Source organism: Bolinopsis microptera, chromosome 3, assembly GCF_026151205.1.
Source record: "Bolinopsis microptera isolate Bmic1 chromosome 3, MBARI_Bmic_1.0, whole genome shotgun sequence".
Classification (NCBI taxonomy): domain Eukaryota; kingdom Metazoa; phylum Ctenophora; class Tentaculata; order Lobata; family Bolinopsidae; genus Bolinopsis; species Bolinopsis microptera.
This window is the reverse complement of record NC_087074.1, coordinates 3,322,070-3,340,794: the sequence shown is the minus strand read 5'-3', so window position 1 is coordinate 3,340,794 and position 18,725 is coordinate 3,322,070. Positions and strand designations below refer to the sequence as shown.

General features: G+C 36.7%; 3 protein-coding genes across 4 annotated transcripts in view; all 3 read left to right on the top strand.

Annotated features, from left to right (window-relative positions):
• LOC134812158 (N-alpha-acetyltransferase 40-like) overlaps positions 1–18,725 on the top strand; it is a 44,497-nt gene that overhangs the window by 23,872 nt on the left and 1,900 nt on the right. The window lies entirely within an intron of this gene.
• LOC134812159 (uncharacterized) lies at positions 426–18,642 on the top strand. Its single transcript, XM_063819398.1, has 4 exons — positions 426–450; positions 17,701–17,818; positions 18,096–18,232; positions 18,361–18,642. The coding sequence occupies exons 2-4, from the start codon at positions 17,753–17,755 to the stop codon at positions 18,461–18,463; spliced, it is 306 nt and encodes a 101-aa protein (XP_063675468.1). The 5' UTR covers positions 426–450; positions 17,701–17,752; the 3' UTR covers positions 18,464–18,642.
• On the top strand, positions 8,972–17,555 carry LOC134812154 (RNA-splicing ligase RtcB homolog). Of its 2 annotated transcripts, XM_063819394.1 has the most exons (17): positions 8,975–9,064; positions 9,319–9,397; positions 9,724–9,891; positions 10,071–10,190; positions 10,355–10,537; positions 10,803–10,967; positions 11,142–11,257; positions 11,412–11,558; positions 11,824–11,938; positions 13,618–13,825; positions 14,405–14,494; positions 14,614–14,866; positions 14,964–15,072; positions 15,792–15,922; positions 16,078–16,225; positions 16,342–17,076; positions 17,199–17,555. In XM_063819394.1, exons 1-16 carry the CDS (start codon positions 9,059–9,061, stop codon positions 16,473–16,475), a joined length of 2,172 nt encoding a protein of 723 aa, XP_063675464.1. In that variant the 5' UTR covers positions 8,975–9,058; the 3' UTR covers positions 16,476–17,076; positions 17,199–17,555. The 2 variants fall into 2 exon arrangements, with proteins under 2 accessions (XP_063675465.1, XP_063675464.1); XM_063819395.1 differs by lacking the exons at positions 14,405–14,494; positions 14,614–14,866; positions 14,964–15,072; ... (2 more) ...; positions 16,342–17,076; positions 17,199–17,555 and having other exon boundaries at positions 8,972–9,064; positions 10,803–10,963; positions 11,138–11,257; positions 13,618–14,035.

The window sequence follows — 18,725 nt, the reverse complement described above, 5'->3', positions numbered from 1 at the left end:
TCAGTTCGTAGTACACGTACGTCGTACAGGTTGACTCTTGATGTCGATGCATTTGGTGATATAGTCTGGAGCCATGCTGTTGACGCATTTGAACAAATATTCGCAGTATTAAAATCTTACTTAACGTTAATATTCTGTAAGCCATTAATCTATATATTAATTTTTAAATGGTCAGCGACAGAGTTCTACCAAACGTGACGTCAACACACAACATATAAAAATATAATACCTGTCTGGCTTCTTTCTTCATAATCTAAGCCAGGCGTTTAAATTCTTTATTGTTTTCGTCGGAAACTATTAATTCTTGCGTAAATGAATGTCTTATTTTATATTCTTCAGTGAAATCCGTTGCAATAATTGAATTCGATTATACAAATTTTCCAATTGATGTAAGAGTTCTATAATATCATAAACTAATTACAACACTACAAATCTATTACATTTATTGAGAATTATGTAATGTAACGTGATGGAAATATTTTAAACGGGCATATCCTGTCCAAACCCAGGATGCACTACATGAAACTTTGTTTGAAAAGCATTAATAGGCTTTAGATGACCCAATTCAACTTATCTGGTTTGCTTCGCGTATAAATTTCTTAATTTCACTTCTTTGTAATAGATGAGCTTCACTGCTTAAAGAGTAACAGTCATGTCTTACAGATTAATATTTGTGTTTAACTCATGACAGTTTCTTAAGGTGTTTTTCAAAGACAAAGATCATGAATCTTATCTTCCTAACATTCTACCGGCCCCGTAGAAATTACCAGGCCACAACTACAGGTAAAGTAAAGTTACAGCCTGGATGTTTGCTGATCGGTTTAATATGTGATAGAAAATGAGAACTAAGTTTTAACTTTCAACCTTATTTCGACCGGACAGCTGCTAAATTGCGGTGGGGTTGCCAATCCGTTAGTTGCTTAGATGTTTTATATCAGATAATAGACTTCTTAAACCAGACCGGACCAGCGTCCCACAAAAACAAGTTGGTATCATTGTTTTCAAATTTGGGCTTTCATAAATCTCGTATTTTTTTGATGTCCCAACCAAAATTACCACCTTCGATGGGATCAGTTTTACTAATATTCACTATTGAAGTTTCAGCCTTACCCTAAACTAAAACTATCTTAGATTCACTATGATGTTTTATGTATCCAGAATTACATGATTCAAACCCTTTGTTCCAAGTGTATCCACCGTCGTGTAGATGTACTTTTGTTCTACATTTTTCGTTAAAAAGACCTAGAATTCGAAAAAAAAAGAAAAAAAGCATCCCCAGATGCCAGCAGTGTTTTTTTAACAAGAGCTAAAGGGTTTATTTGAATTGGCGATTTATGCTGGTTCCTAGAACCGTCGCCTGAGACCATGTTTCCACAATGTCTGTTCCTTACTTGTTCCGAAAATAAAAAAATGTTCCACATTTGTAAATACTCTGCCGATAGGTCTGAGATTAAACTGTAGCCGTTCATTGACTGGTTTTTTACATTTTTACACTTGCTAATTTGCGATTTGAAATTGAGTTAGGCTTTGATGGTTTTAGGGGATGACTCGAAACGCCGAGGAAGTATTTTCTTAAGCCCTAATTAGCTCTTTTGAAGCCGTTTTTGGTCTTGATTTGTGCTGCTCTAAAACATCCCTGTGTAAATTATCGGGAAGCATGGCCTAACACCTATATTACTAGCATGGTATCGATTGTGTGATAGGGTTCTCTGCGCGTGCGCGCCTATTATAATGACGCGCGCAGCATGTAGACTCTATTTTGCACCGTGATATTGGCATCAATTTCGAATTTCGCAAGAATAACTAGCCCAAAACCGCATCTCTTTGGAATAGAGTGGCTAATTTAGACATCGGTTTCGACCGGTTGCCGCCAGTTGGGACCATGGGTGTCGGTAACTTGGAATCAAGCTTCCAAGAAAGATATCACAACTCAAATTGAAGGATTAAACACGAAGAGCTGGATTTTATGATTGGGCGACATCTGTCCTACTCAGAAAATAGGTTATTCGGACAATAGTTCACGTCGGATCCTACCGTACGATTTTCTTGAAACTTCGTACGGTAGGAAAATTTGAGATTTCACTTCAAACACAAGAAAATAGTGCTGTCGGACAGATGTCGTGTTACCGGATTTTAATAGTACATGACGATTGACTTGTAGCAACTGCCTATTCTCTGGCAAGGGGTAGGTCACAGATAGTGAGTCTCTGAGATTGGTATAGTGTGCCACCACGTCTCTGGTCACACATTATGCTTAGAAGTAAGAAAAAGGATGGCAACTTCTGGGTCAGGTCAGAAGTGTAGTAATACCTTATTGATACCTCAAATTTTGAGTAGTTTTCCTAGACTTTCGATCCAACTGATAATATAGGCCCAATTATTCCTGGCTAGTGACGGTGACCATTTTACAATTCATTTTAGTTTAATCAATACTATTACAATCAAGTGCGGCCACGTTTCCTCGTAGATGCCAATAGCCGGAAATTAAAATTGATCCTGACATTATATTTATTCTATTAGTAATTAGTGTCCTTCCTTTCCCCATGACGGAATCTACACAATACGTCACAAGTACAACTATTATGGACTTTTAATATCACTCTCCAAAATCCCCCAAGTTGGACTAAAATTGAATTGATTGTTGAAACAATAATGTGTCATATTATCGTATAGTAATATTAAAACTATGGTTTTACTGGAGGATGTTCCGAACATATGTAATTAACATTACAGGTTGATATTTTAGAAGCATGATACAACTTCTTTTAATTAATCATCTGAATAGATTTGGATTTGAACATGTCAGATCTCCTTAAACTCCGTTATAAAGTTATAACGGTTTTTTTTCGCCGGGTTCCACAAACGTACCCATATTATTAGTACAGCTTGAAGATCGGATATTTGAATACAACCCATTATATCGGGTTAGCACAACTTACTAGTTAATGGTGAATGAGGTAACAATATTTTTAATTTGCTTACTTTTTTATCCAAAAATTTATCCCTATTTGAAATTCGGTTTCATATTGTGTAAGATTAATCCCTTTCAATCAGTATTTAATGGTCAAGTAATTACTAATTATAGGTTTCTTAAATACTAGAATCTTATTTTTTCATTCTGTAGTTGTTCCGAATTTGCTTTTCTACCTTTCATAGAAGAAAACGTTACATTATTACCCCTAAATGATGATCTATAATGTGACCAAACTTCCTAGATCAAGACATTTTGAAGAAGACCGAGGAACCCCAGAGTAAACATACTCAATACGAAGATATACATTTGCAACTCTTTACTAATTTCAATGATAAGGTAAAGTCTCGTGATCAGAATCAGTCACTCTCACAATTCCTGATACACTTGAACAGCTTCTTATACCGTATACGTTGTGAGACTACCTTATTTAGCGTCAGTCGACTTAGATATAGCCTAGTATTGCTTTCTGTTATATCAATTTATACGATGAACGACCTTTAAAAACTATAAACAAGTCCATCGATAAACGGCTATGCCTTTAAAATTTTAATTCACAGGGGCGTTCTATAAGAAGCCATTCCAGGTCTGTACCGTCCATAATTTCAATCTCATTACAGGTATGATAGGACAAGAATCACAGTTCTTGTTTCCAGTTGATGAGGCAGATGTTCCTTAACATATAAGGACGAAGAGGAGACCAAGCTCCTGAGTTATAAACTCAGAGTCGAGTACGGGCTCTACTGACACTATTATGAGGGATATACCTGCTGAGGTATCTAATATCTAGTTCTAATGACGTTTTTACTTTTTATAGCCGGAATTTGGTGCGGCTCTTAGTTTATCGGTATCAAGTACTTTTCCACGATTTTATTTTCCTAATTCTCACTTTTTTCTCTCAATACACTATTTTTTTTCTCACAATACACTATTTATAATTTTATTAATACAGAAAATTGGGCCGATAGTGAGAACTTGGTAGTTGAGATCTTATATTTCAGGGGGAAGATTTATTACGGACGTTGGACGAATGATAATAGTTGTTGGTGTCTATTTGCCAATCTGCTACAAAATCAGCGACCAGCCTGCCTGACCAAATTCCCTGATTGAACAACATGCGCACCATTCATTCTATGGATACCAACTATGGGAATGATACTACAGCAATCTTGAGTAGGGAAAACTGTACTATGGATAGTAAGGATTATATGCATCTAGATTAGCTTGTTTCTTACATTAAGAAATTTTCATTCAAAAAGAAACTGATCTATTAAATTTCTAAAGGATTATTCTTGTTTTTATCTTCCTTGCTACTGGCAACATTTTTGTGGAACGCTGTAGTTTTTCTATATATTTCGAAGTTTATGGGAGTGGTGTAATTGGTGTGGTGTTTTTTATTTTAAATATTAGCTAGCTTCCCTACTTACATATTTTGAAGTGCAGAGAAAGCACATTAGAAGTTGCCTTTAAAATATATGCATAAAATTCCTATTATATGTTCGAATACTTTATTTTTAAATTGTGTTTGTAAACTAATTTATCTTAAGGCGTTAGAGCCGATCCGGTCAGGATTAATTGAAAAACAGTTTATTAATTTAAACAGAATGTTAGTACAGCCATAATTTGAAGTAAATTGAACGTGGAATGACAGTCACAATCGATTTAGTGTCAATTTAAAATACTCGCACCACACGAATGCAATCTGGTAATGATGAAATACTAATAAATAAATATTACAATAATAGATACCCTGAACATGAAAAACAACATCAACCCTTATTATGATAATCCATATATTCAGCATTGTTATAATATAACCACTAACCAGACCATACCAATCCATATTACAACTCCATAATATATTCATGGAGATGGGCGATGCGACAAAAATAAATATCAAAATCACACAATTATCATAAATATAAACTTTTTATTAATTCTTGCAATTGTTCTAATAACATTTTTTCAATTCATCTTACAAATTGTCATTTCATGAGGAAAGAACTTGGATCTCCTTGCCGCAATTTACCCGTCAGTTTTGGTTCGACCAAGGATTTTATTGCTAATTTAGCTGACCTTGATGGAGTTTCTCTTTTCTTAGAATATGCTGCTTTCCTATTGGTGATTTGCGGTGTTTCAAGTAAAATATCAACAGGTGGAGAAGCTTGAGGCTCATAAGCTTCCTCCTTAAACGTAACCTCGGGGTGTTTACGTTTCTGGCGTCGTTTTACAGTTTGAACAGGAATATCAGTAACTGCAGCCTTCGGTATTCTAGGCGTATCGATATTCTCCTGATTGTCGTTCCACTCTTTTTTGGGGGTTGTCGTTAAAGTAACTTCGGCGTCCGGAGTGAATTCTGGTAAAAACAGCTGTTTTGTAGCTAAAGGTGCACTCTCGACCAGTGCTTTACGATGTTCAGAGGAGGAATCTAAGCTAGATGAGTTCATTCCAGAATCGAAAGAACTGACAAGTGATTGAGGGGAGAACATAACAGCAGAATCGGGGGCGACAAATCCCTCCAAGGTAACATTAAGGTTATCAAAACTTCTGTTGAGTTGCTGAATGGAATTTTTGTGACCTTTCAGTTGTTTCTGAACCTTTAGAAATTCATTTTCCCGCTCCGCTAAACGTATACGGAGCTTTTTGTTCTCATCCTTCAGTAGGGTTATAGTTTCCATATACTTAAGGTTCTGAGAAACATACAGAAATTTCTCCTTGTGTGTCTTGGAGAGTTCGACACGAGTTCTGGCCAGAGCATCCGCAAGTTGATAGTTGTTGGTCTCATCTACGTTTGGCAAGTTTCTACGAGCTGAGTTCAGTACGCTTCTTCGGTTTTTCTTCTTGGCGAAATTACTTTTTGAATCCATCCTGGTGTGAATACGTGGTTAGAAGAACCCATGGGCTATCGATAAAAATAAGAGGAAATATGAACCCAAAACCTACAACTACCCAACCCATAGGATTTCTTAGCACACTAACAAAAGAAACAAAGGTTTGTTATGCTCGGGACTGCATTATTAAGCTTGATACCAACACATTGACGTTAATGACTGAAATAATGTTATGCCTATTTTAAATGGCGATCCAATCATTCATCAAACAGCATTATGACTAACATATTACACAGCCTTCAAGCCTCGCCAGACAAATGGGTTTCAGAAACAAGTATTTAAGCGGGTGACTATGTTTGGTGTTCAAGTACCAAGTATCTATGAATTCAAGTAGAGATCAATCAAGTAGCTGACTGTCGACTGATCACTGAGTACTGAAGTTAAACTAGCGCCATTTCGAAGGAAAATGCTGTTCCAATCAGTAAATAATCATGTTGTGATAAATCTGATCCAACGCGAAAATTGTATATTTGGTCCGCTCGATGAAAGGAGAATAAAACAGCTGTGACGCGCGGCTCTACAATTTATAGCCAAAATAACTTTTAATTTTACTATCAGAGTAAAAATAAATTTCATCAAAATTGGTTTTAATTTCATACATTTTTAATATACATAAAATTTTAAACATTTTAATTTTAATCTTACTGAATCCATAAAACATGTGAATTCTACTTCTCCTCCAATTATAAATACGTCGGATAGATAGTACGCCGCGCAACCTATGCACTACGGTCAAATCGGTTGCGTGTGATTAAGAATCGAGCGCTCTCTTGGAACAGGTTGTCTCTTGACGTAAAGTCTGAGAAGAGTTTATATTCTTACACAATGTTGATGTGACTCATAAGTGGAATGTTGACAGAGGTAGTTCAGCGATTCTTTACTACGAAGATGCCCGAAATTTTAAATCAAGCCACTTGAATGTCTTTATCGACTTCTACACTGAACATTTTTTGCTACTTTTTGTTTTATACTTATATCTTGAAATGGTTCTATTCGTGTGCATGTAACATAAACTACTATGTGACGCCTTACAACGGAATTTCTCAATCTCATGATAAATCTTAAACAACGGCCATGATCTAATTTACTAGAGTCTAATTAGTGTCTCAATTACGGTATCGAAAAGAGTCTAGCAATAATCAATATACTGATACAAGAACGAGACTTCGCTTTGCTTGGGAGCCGGAGGTGTCAGGGAAAAGCAGTTAATGAAGATCATGTCGGGTTTATCCCTTTTAACCATATTCCATCTTGCGGATCATATGATTTTTTGACACAATTCTTGGTGCAACACGTACACCTACATTAATATATGTTTTGGAAGATGTAAAAATTTCGACCAATGTTGGTAGAAATGACCATTGCTACAAAAATTAAAGGATTACCAGAAAACAACTACCCACTGCAAGCTGTGCATAGAGCACAATTTTTAATAGATTAATTTTCACTATGGCAAGGTTTAATGAATATTTTCAAACAGTTCATTAGTAGTGTGACTCACTGAGGCTCAGAATTTTGACTGGAAAATGCTGTGTTGCACGTATAAATAGCGCATTTGCACATGCCAATGTGTTTTCTGGTCAACCAGTGGCGTAACGTAGCCTGTTGGCGCCCCCGCTGAAAATGCGCCCCCTGTTGGCACCCCCTCCCCTTTTGGTCCCCCTCCCTAAAATTGATAAAATTAGGTGATTTTAGAGGATACGCCAGTAAAATCTCTAAAAAACGTATGTTTCTAGATCAAAACCTGCAGTTTTGTTAAGTTTTTCAAAATTGTCCCACATTCAAACGACAATTTTGCGCACCCCTAAGATGGCGCCTCCCGCACAGCGGGGTCAGCGGGGCCCTTCGTTACGCCACTGGTGTTAACATGCACTGGGAAGGTTGTGCTCTTCACTCAAGCATTTTTCCAATCCATTGATATAAAATTTACCATAAACGCGAAAAGCGCACTAAAATCCTATGAACAGCTTTCTGTGGGTAAAAGACCTCTAGTAGATTGATCAAAGGATTAATAGGAATTCTATCATCTTATTCCTGTTTTGAAAACAGCATTTTCCATTCCCTTATCGCCCATGGCTGCTGATTACATGCCCAGAACTTTTTCTTTTTTTCTTTTTTGTTGCGGCACCCACTGACTACCGTCACAAGGTATGAGGTAGCGACCCTCCATGCGGAGTATCTTACTGGGGTCCACCTGGTTAGCATTTATACCCCATTCCCCTGGGCTTCCAGATGATAATGTCTTGATAGACAACAGCCAAGTCGGGGTTGCCGCTCCTTTGATCACTATAAGATGATAGCAATCAGGCAAGCGACTAACATAGTCCCTAAGGATGATTGGATTAAATTGTCTGGTCTCTCACCACCATTTAGAAGGGTGCTGACGCCTCAGGTGAGAAAATGCTGACTCTAGGTGTGTGTTACATTGGGTGGTGTGCAGGCGGTTTGTGGTTGGGCTGTGTTGTTCCATTTTCTACATCAAAATTGAGGTCCAAAGAGGGGACCACAATCACAAAGCGATTGTGCAGGACAAACTGAGTGTGTTAGACAAAGCAACTGTTAGCTACATGGATGTTGGATGTAGGCGCTGATAAGCGTTGCCTGTTCCGTGACGTCACACCACTTAGTTCCTTGCGCGCTCAATGCGCGTTCCCGCGCTGGACTTCGATAGATGCTTTACTTACTTGCGTGTCGTTTGGAGTGAGTTCTTTTCACAAGATTGTGTCGGATTGCGTGTGTGTGACGTCCCAATTGGGGTTTGGTCCGAGTTTCACGGACACTGATGCCATTTATGGCGTGCGTGATACCACTATTAGTGGGTTTTCGTCCGTGTGAGTAGTGTGAGCCCACGGTGGCTCAAACAGACTAATTGTCGCATGGGGTTTTTTTGTTGACACTAATGCTGACTCACCGCACCATACGAACAAGCACGGGGTACAGACATGAGCCCTGGGCTACAGAACCCTAAAAACCTGACAAGGATTCTCACCCTGCCAAACTGCCAAACTTTATCTGAATTTGAAATAAGTTCAAGTTGACCACCTTTGAGATAGGTTGCTTCATGATTAACCTGTAACCAACTGTATTACTGATTTTTAAATTGTATAGGATGCCTCGAACATATCAAGAAGAGCTCCAGTTCATTGAGAGAATCGATGACTATTCTTTCAGAATTAAAAAGGAATTCCAGCCCAATATGTTGGTAAGGTAATTGTATAATTTGCTATTTACAGCGTGCCAACCTCATCTTGCCCAACCCCCAATTTATTAGATTGTATTAGCATTGTAAAGTGTTTTCTAATATCACTAAAACATTGAGGTCAAGTTCTCCATAAATATTTTTAGACAATTACTATGCACTCACTAGACATAAGGGTAATAATTTTTTAACAGCTGGTTATGCAATTGTTTCTTTTGGGCTTTCATATTTTCCAATACATAACAAACTAATTTCAGGTTGAAGGAGAATTCTTTGCAAACAGTAGGCTTCAATATCTCATGTTCGATGAACTTAAAAATCATTGCAGAAATGTTGGTAAGTCAGAGAAGTGAATGATTCGAAATTTCCATATTTTACCTTTTCTGATCATTTTAATGAAGATAATTGGGCGATTCGGTAATCTGTCGATGGTCACTTAATGCACGGTTACTTAAGGAACAGCGTTAACTGTGCCTTAACCGTGCGTTAAGTATGCGTTAACCGTGCCTTAACCGTGCATTAAGTGACCATCGACAGATTACCGAATTGCCGAGACTTGAAAACAACCCCCTAGATGCCAAACATTTCTGCTATTACATTTCCCCGCACTATTTTTTCCATACAATTTTACAGTTTTATTATCAAACGATTTTTCTAATCAGGCCAAGGAGGATTCCTTCCAGCAATGAAGCAGATAGCAAACGTTGCTGCACTTCCAGGAATCGTGAAACGTTCCATTGCTCTCCCAGATGTGCACTCAGGATATGGCTTCGCTATTGGCAACATGGCAGCTTTTGATATGGATAATCCTGAAGCCATCGTCTCGCCAGGCTAGTTGACACTTTTCACAGCAAAATAAAATTATTAGTGTTACACTTCAAAAGATGTTTCTTTATACATATAATTATGTGGTTTACAAATTTTTCGATAGTTCTAAAACTGATTAATCAGTTTGAGTACTATAAAAATTATGTAAACCACATAATTAACATTGTCTACATTATTTCAGGAGGTGTTGGGTTTGATATAAACTGTGGAGTTAGGCTACTGCGAACAAATCTTTTCGAGAAGGACATCCAGCCGGTCAAGGAACAGTTAACTCAGACTTTATTCAATCACATTCCCGTAGGTGTGTAACTTAATAGGCTGTTTAATTTTTACTTTTCAACTTCAATTTGATATAAACATTAAACAGTTTATATTTTCAAATACATTTAATTCAAAAATACGAAATGAAATATATGTTAAATTTCAAGTTTGATATTTTTAAGGACTAATCTCCATTATGTACAGGAGTTGGATCTAAGGGTATGATTCCTATGACTGCTAGAGATTTAGAAGAAGCGTTAGAAATGGGAATGGATTGGTCACTGAGGGAGGGGTACATATGGGCAGAAGATAAGGAACATTGTGAAGAGTATGGCAGAATGCTACAGGCTGATCCCACCAAAGTATCTGCTAGAGCTAAAAAGAGGGGTAAATAATCTTTGTCGCTGTTATGATATGAAGTATTAGCATTAGCCTTACTAATATGCCTTTAAATTGATTAGTCATTAAATGGTGCTTTTCAAACACTAAACAATGCTTTAATTTCAACTAATAAAGTCCCTTCTCTTCCTATCTGTAATGTACCCAGGTCTACCTCAATCTTCCTATCTGTAATGTACCCAGGTGTACCTCAATCTTCCTATCTGTAATATACCCTGGTCTACCTCAATCTTCCTATCTGTAATTTACCCAGGTTTACCCCAACTGGGGACGTTAGGAGCCGGTAACCACTACGCTGAGATCCAGGTGGTGGAAGAGATCTTTAACAAGCAGGCCGCTAAAAGAATGGGTATTGACGAGGAAGGGCAAGTTTGTGTCATGATACACTGTGGCAGTCGGGGTCTTGGTCATCAGGTTGGTGCCCGATACAATAAAAAGTTTGAGTAGATCTTGAAACATTTTGGTCATTGTTATATCATGTTTTGTCATATTATATATATTATATATATTGTCTTGAAGTTTTATCACCAAGTTACGTAATGTCGTGAAAACAGAACAATTTAATTGCTAATAGATATGTTGGTGTAGGTAGCAACAGATGCTTTAACAGAAATGGAGAGAGCAATGAAGCGTGACAATATCGTGGTTAATGACAGACAACTTGCTTGTGCTAGGATCAATTCAGAAGAGGGACAAAACTATTTAAAGGTGATCTATTGAGTTAATCAAGATTACCTTTCGTATTAAAACATATTGATATCATTAAAAATAAAATAAGAAATTACATATTATATTTTCTAAATAAACGTATACAAATAAGGATAATATGTACGATCGGCACGACATAACATCCAACTATCAGGCAATGGCAGCAGCTGCAAACTATGCGTGGGTTAACAGAAGTTCCATGACATTCCTTTGCAGACAAGCGTTTGCCAAGATATTTAACTCGACCCCTGATGATCTTGATATGCATATGATATATGATGTTTCTCATAATATCGCTAAGGTTTGTTGACACTTGACATGTACTACTAATTAACGCTAATTTTAATATATCTAGACGTTGTTATTTCTAGACTTATTACGCTATTATAATTCAGTCTCTTGTTATTCATAAACTGCTTATATAAGTAACGGCCGGCGTATAAACATTAAACAATCGTACATTTTATGAGATGTCCTTCGTCGATCCGACGACTTTCTCGTTACTATCTCACAATATTATTAATTTTATTATACTTATTTATATTACCATTACATTTGACTGTCAGGTGGAGCAGCATATGTTAGATGGCAAGTTAAAGACACTGATGATGCACAGGAAGGGTGCTACACGGGCATTTCCACCTAACCACCCTCTTATACCTGTAGACTACCAACTAACAGGTACTAACTAGTAACTAACAGGTACTAATTAGTAACTAACTAACAGGTACTAACTAGTAACTAACAGGTACTAACTAGTAACTAACAGGTACTAACTAGTAACTAACTAACAGGTACTAACTAGTAACTAACAGGTACTAACTAGTAACTAACAGGTACTAACTAGTAACTAACAGGTACTAACTAGTAACTACCTAACAGGTACTAACTAGTAACTAACAGGTACTAACTAGTAACTAACAGGTACTAACTAGTAACTAACAGGTTCTAACTAGTAACTAACAGGTACTAACTAGTAACTAACAGGTACTAACTAGTAACTAACAGGTACTAACTAGTAACTAACAGGTACTAACTAGTAACTAGCAGGTACTAACTAGTAACTAACAGGTACTAACTAGTAACTAACTAACAGGTACTAACTAGTAACTAACAGGTACTAACTAGTAACTAACAGGTACTAACTAGTAACTAACAGGTACTAACTAGTAACTAACAGGTACTAACTAGTAACTAACAGGTACTAACTAGTAACTAACAGGTACTAACTAGTAACTAACAGGTACTAACTAGTAACTAACAGGTACTAACTAGTACTAACTAACAGGTACTAACTAGTAACTAACAGGTACTAACTAGTAACTAACAGGTACTAACTAGTAACTAGCAGGTACTAACTAGTAACTAACAGGTACTAACTAGTATCTAACAGGTACTAACTAGTAACTAACAGGTACTAACTAGTAACTAGCAGGTACTAACTAGTATCTAACAGGTACTAACTAGTAACTAACAGGTACTAACTAGTAACTAGCAGGTACTAACTAGTAACTAACAGGTACTAACTAGTAACTAACAGGTACTAACTAGTAACTAACAGGTACTAACTAGTAACTAACAGGTACTAACTAGTAACTAACAGGTACTAACTAGTAACTAACAGGTACTAACTAGTAACTAACAGGTACTAACTAGTAACTAACAGGTACTAACTAGTAACTAACAGGTACTAACTAGTAACTAACAGGTACTAACTACCAACTAACAGGTACTAACTAGTAACTAACAGGTACTAACTAGTAACTAACAGGTACTAACTAGTAACTAGCAGGTACTAACTAGTTACTAACAGGTACTAACTAGTAACTAACAGGTACTAACTAGTAACTAACAGGTACTAACTAATAACTAACAGGTACTAACTAATAACTAACAGGTACTAACTAGTAACTAACAGGTACTATCTAGTAACTAGCAGGTACTATCTAGCAACTAACAGGTGCTAATTAGTAACTAACAGGTACTAACTAATAACTAACAGGTACTAACTAGTAACTAACAGGTACTAACTAGTAACTAACAGGTACTAACTAGTTACTAACAGGTACTAACTAGTAACTAACAGGTACTAACTAGTAACTAACAGGTACTAACTAGTGACTAACAGGTACTAACTAGTAACTAACAGGTACTAACTAATAACTAACAGGTACTAACTAGTTACTAACAGGTGCTACCTAGTAACTACTACAGTTGCTAATTTCTTAACCTGGTCATGTGTTTACTTGTGTAGACTGTAGGTTGACAGTAAAAACACCTCTACTTGATAAAGCTGTAAAAATCCAGGTATTCACTTTACATTGTTAGTGCTCATGTTTTATTTCTTAATTCAAATTCAGGACAACCAGTACTAATCGGGGGAACAATGGGAACCTGCAGCTACGTGTTAACGGGAACAGAGAAGGGAATGGAACGAACACTGGGGACCACGTGCCATGGTGCTGGGAGAGCTTACTCTCGGGCTAAATCACGGAGAAACTTGGACTATATGACCGTTTTAGAAAACCTTAAAGAGAAAGGAATTTCAATCAGAGTAGCCTCCCCCAAGTTAGTGATGGAGGAAGCACCAGAATCGTATAAAAATGTGACTGATGTGGTTGACACGTGTCACGGGGCTGGTATCAGTGATAAGTGTATCAAACTGCGACCCATTGCTGTCATCAAAGGTTAGATTTGGTACCCGCCTGTGACGCCTCAAAGTTTGATGTTTTTGGTTTTCAATGTAATGTTTGACAATATTTGTGATTGTTAGATATCGTATTTGGTTTTTTTGAAGACCTTCTAAGTACGACTTTTTATTTCTTGAGTTTCTCGGTTACTTTCGTTTGTTTTTAGTTTGTTGTTATTTTAACTTTCAAATATGCGTCCTGAGGGCTGAATCATGGCCCACCTTATTAGTTGTGTTTGGATCGTTTACTGAGCGCGAGGCGCTTACTTGAATTTTATGTGTTGTTTTTTAGCACTTCTTCACGTATGAATTGACGTACGCGCGCACGTTCTTTTATTTCCTCGTCTTTCACTGTTTATGAACAATTTTCCGTCAACTTGTTATTATTACTGTAGATGATCTCAAAAACATGTGAATGTATACACCTATCATTACAGCTGTAAAATATCTTCCATTAGGATGTCCCGAAGTGTCCGATTGGAGACTAGAAGTCGAGCTAGAGATGAGCTCCGAAGAGCCATGAAGGCTGTTGACAAGGTCAAGAAATGGTGAGCAGATATATTTCGAATCTATTTTTAAAACTAAATTAGTTTCGTCATGTTGTACTACTTTTTCAATCCAAATAGACTTCTTAGTGTACCTTCTAAATAACATAACTTATCACCAGGGAAAAGAAATGGGTTCCTGCAGGATCAGGAGGAGGAACTTCTTCCACAACTTCTTCTAAATTAAAAGTGTACAAATGGGTTCCAAAAGCTACAGAAGAGAATGTGGAGGATGGAAAGGATGCTGAAAAAGGAGATTTAAATGAGACTGAAGATAAAGTCTCTACAGATCAGAACACCGGAGAAGTGAAGACAGGGGACAAACCAGAATCTAAAGAAAACTTCCCAGCATCACAGTTCCTGCAGACTGACCAGGTTATTTTACATCATTTCCAAAGTTTCATTTTTAAGGTTTATTGAAAAAATTACTTGAAGTTATGAACGAGGACAATCACTTTTTGTTCGCCTTTAGACTGGAAACGAAGATTCTCGAGACAGTTTCACTGCATCGACTGCAGAGCTGATGAAGTACTGTCCAGATCCAGACTCTCAAGACAGCATTACTGAGAGTGATTACACTGGTAAAATTATATTATCTTGTTTCTGATATACTAGCCATGTTCGACTTTTTCAAGAAGGACTGCCCTGTCTCTAAAAATCTAAAGTCGGGACTTTTTATTGCTCTGTATTTATTGAAACAAGATCTATGATATCCAGTCTATCGACGCCAGTTCACTAGGTCACGGATTCTAGGGCTCAAAGACACCGACTATTTGAATAGACTGAAGGAACTGAAACTTACATCCCTGCAAAGACGCCGAGAACGCTACACCATCATACATCTGTGGAAAGTTCTCCAGGGTATATGTCCAAATGACCTTGATGTGCAGTTCTGAGAGAATGCCAGACTTGGAGTTAAAGTTATACTCCCTTCTCTCACAAAAAAAAGCATCAGCCGCTGCAAGTTCCACCTACGACCACTCATTCGTAGTGAGAGCTGGAAGACTCTGGAATGTTCTCCCCAAAATTGTCAATACTCAAAAGACTTTGGCAAGCTTCAAGACATCTCTTGGAAACTTCCTAGACACCCTTCCAGACAAGCCCTCTACTCCTGAATACAGTGCAGAAAACTCTAACTCAATAATAGACTGGTGCAGTCAAGGAGTTGGTCTGCAGATTGCGTGATGGCCGTGAAGATGCCCACTTCTAAACCTCTCAATAGGTAGGTAGGAAATTATGGTATTTTTTTATACATTTTAAGACTATTTGGTCTGGTATGAACTACACTTTTCTTTTTCAGCGACCATGTCAGATCAGTTAGAAGACAGCACAAACACAAAACCGTTATCTGAAACTAATTCTACCCCGGTTCCAAACGATACCTCCAAAAGCAGTACCCCTCAACCAGATCCTAAGATTACTGTTTCGGACGTAAGAAATACTTTAGTGGTGGGGGGTTGTAATCATTACAAATTAGTTTCTTACGTAAAGTTATACTGACAAATTATTAAACTAGGTTCCATTTTTATAGTTCAGGTTTGAATGATAACCATGTTGTCAAATTTCAATCGTGTTCTTTTTTGCAGGCGTTTAAAGACAACGAAGAACCGACAGCTCCCACAATGCCCGAAAAGAAACAAGAAAAAGAAGAAGAGAAGAGTGAAGAGAAAGAAGAGCTTCAGACCCAAAAACCTGAGGAGGAGAAAATGGAAACTGAAGATACTTCGACTCAAAGTTAGTGTGCATCACAAAGTTTTAAAAATATATTCATATTATCTTTTTTCAATAAACTTTCAGATAATGCAATTAAGAGCCGCCACAAACTATTTATAACTTCAATAATGGTTTAGATACTGAAGAACAGAAGAGTGAAGAGAAAGCTATCGAAGAACCCGCTACATCAGATCCAGTTAAAGAAGAGCACAAGACTGAGGAACAGAGCAGTGAAGATGCTCCACCAACCAAAAAACTGAAAGAGGGTTAAAACTTTAAAATATAGTGTTAGACTTAAATTGATGTATTTATTTTACTGACAACAGAATTGTTTCATACACGTTTGATAAAGTGGTTTCACGGAGTGTTCAAGCATTTAAAACTATAAAATACGATCTTAAACTTTCCAACTTCGTGGAAGGATGTATTAATGGATAGCAGATGTATTACCGGATATAATCTATATTTTTTATTGTTATTCAATTGTACAATTTATTTTAACTTAATATATTTGTTTAAAACTGCCATGTTATTGGTGATTCTGCGTGGTTTCTAGTTTTTTCAATGACAATCTTTCTATGCTACTGGTTCTGTTATCCGTTGCGGTCGTAAAAATCTCTTCGACACCGTGTTTTGACGGTATTATAGCTGTTTCATGATATTGATGTAAAACTATTCAAAACCATTAACATAGGATGAGACGAGCGATATTATCCTGTACAAGACATATTCTTCCTCCACGGAATCTAACTCCGGGAATGAGCAGTCTCAACCTTACTCTTGTCAGAAATAAGACTGAGTTAGCTGCCCCTCATGGCAAAATTCCTCGCCCAGAAAAAGTCAATTTAAGTACAGCATGGAAATTTAAAGGAGTAAGTCCAAGTTTTTTGTTTTTCAGTTATTGGATAGCATTATAATATTATTAGTGGCTTTTAGTTTATTGAAGTTATCGTTTAGTTAGACGTTTAACTTAATTTTCTTAACCTATTTACAGGAGGCGATCGGTTTTACAGTTCTCGCTATTGGAATATATTTCGTGATGTGGAAGATGATGTTAGACTGTAAAAACAAGGATACTCAAGACAAAGCTCGGAGAAAAAGGCTCGGCCTCGACACCCAGGAGCCAGCAACCTGAACAAATCACTAGCGCCATGATAACTTGGCGTAACCCGTGACCAAAGATTGAATGATAACTGAGGAATAAACGATTGGAAATTTACCAGAGGTCTAATGTGAACTTTGCCCGAAATTTTTGTGTTGAAAGTTTGAAGTTTAAGTTATTGAATTAAAAGTTCTATATGTATAATTATAATATGTGACTTCTTTTTTGCTACAATTTATATACGATTAACTGAATATTGTGTCTTGTGCTATTTTAAAAATCAATGTCTTCATCAACATTGACTACGCAAATTTAATCAATTTGATTCATCTTAGTAATTATGATTCGCTGATATTGCCTTATATCGTTTTCACGATTTTCAATCTATTTATAGCAAGTGTTAACTTAATTGACTGAGTAGAGCTAACAAACAATTGCTGGATCAGATGCAGAACGCAGTAAAGATACCGCGACCCAAGACTTTAAAAGTCACCAACAAAGCACTTAGATATGTAAGTCTGTTTTTAGTGACTCAACAATAACTACTTCTTCTGTTTTTAGTGACTCAATAACTACTTCTTCTGTTTTTAGTGACTCAATGACTACTTCTTCGCTTTACCAGTGCACCGTTAAAAAGCATATTAACTGTTCGCACAGAATTTTTTATGAGTGTATATTGTATATGGCAAACTAAACTCATGGCCGCCTTAATCTATTTAATTAATTAAGTGATTAATTAATCTAATTAATTAATTAATCTATTTAATTCGGTATATTCTTATCTTTCAGACGTTACTCTATTTCGGTGTGTTCGGAGGTTTTGGTCTATGGTTCAAACAGTGGCATGCTAGTTACCTAAGATGTGGCCTACCCAAGGAGGAGTGGCAGAACTATGATGAAGCATTCAAGAACAAGGAGGACAAAAGGTAGGTTTTTACATAAAGTTCAATCTACAAATATTATCAGCTCATGAGTTATCATTAATCTCTGAAAGATGCTGTGAATTATTCTTGGTAACTGTAAAGTGTAGCTCAAAATATTATCTTACTTGCAGGTGGAATATCGACAGAAAGGAAATACAGCCCGATTACTACAAAGACGTCAGTGCAGTTCAGAACGTTAAAAAGTTTTGGAAATCATTAACTGGTGCCGAATGAGATGGAATATCTGAATTTTGTTCTCTGGTATGATGATATGTTGAAGTGAAATTTGGTGGTATCCCGAGATTGTGACCCAAAGCAGATGAATAAGTGCACAAATTTGCCGTGACCAGACAATGAAAAGTTTATCGTTTGATGTTAATTTATTTATAGTGCGTGATATCTAATTGCTTTTTTATTCTCGTATATTTTTTTGCGTTTCTATTCCTTTTCACTTGATCACAGTTTTGAATTGGAAGACAAAATTAAATCCTGATTC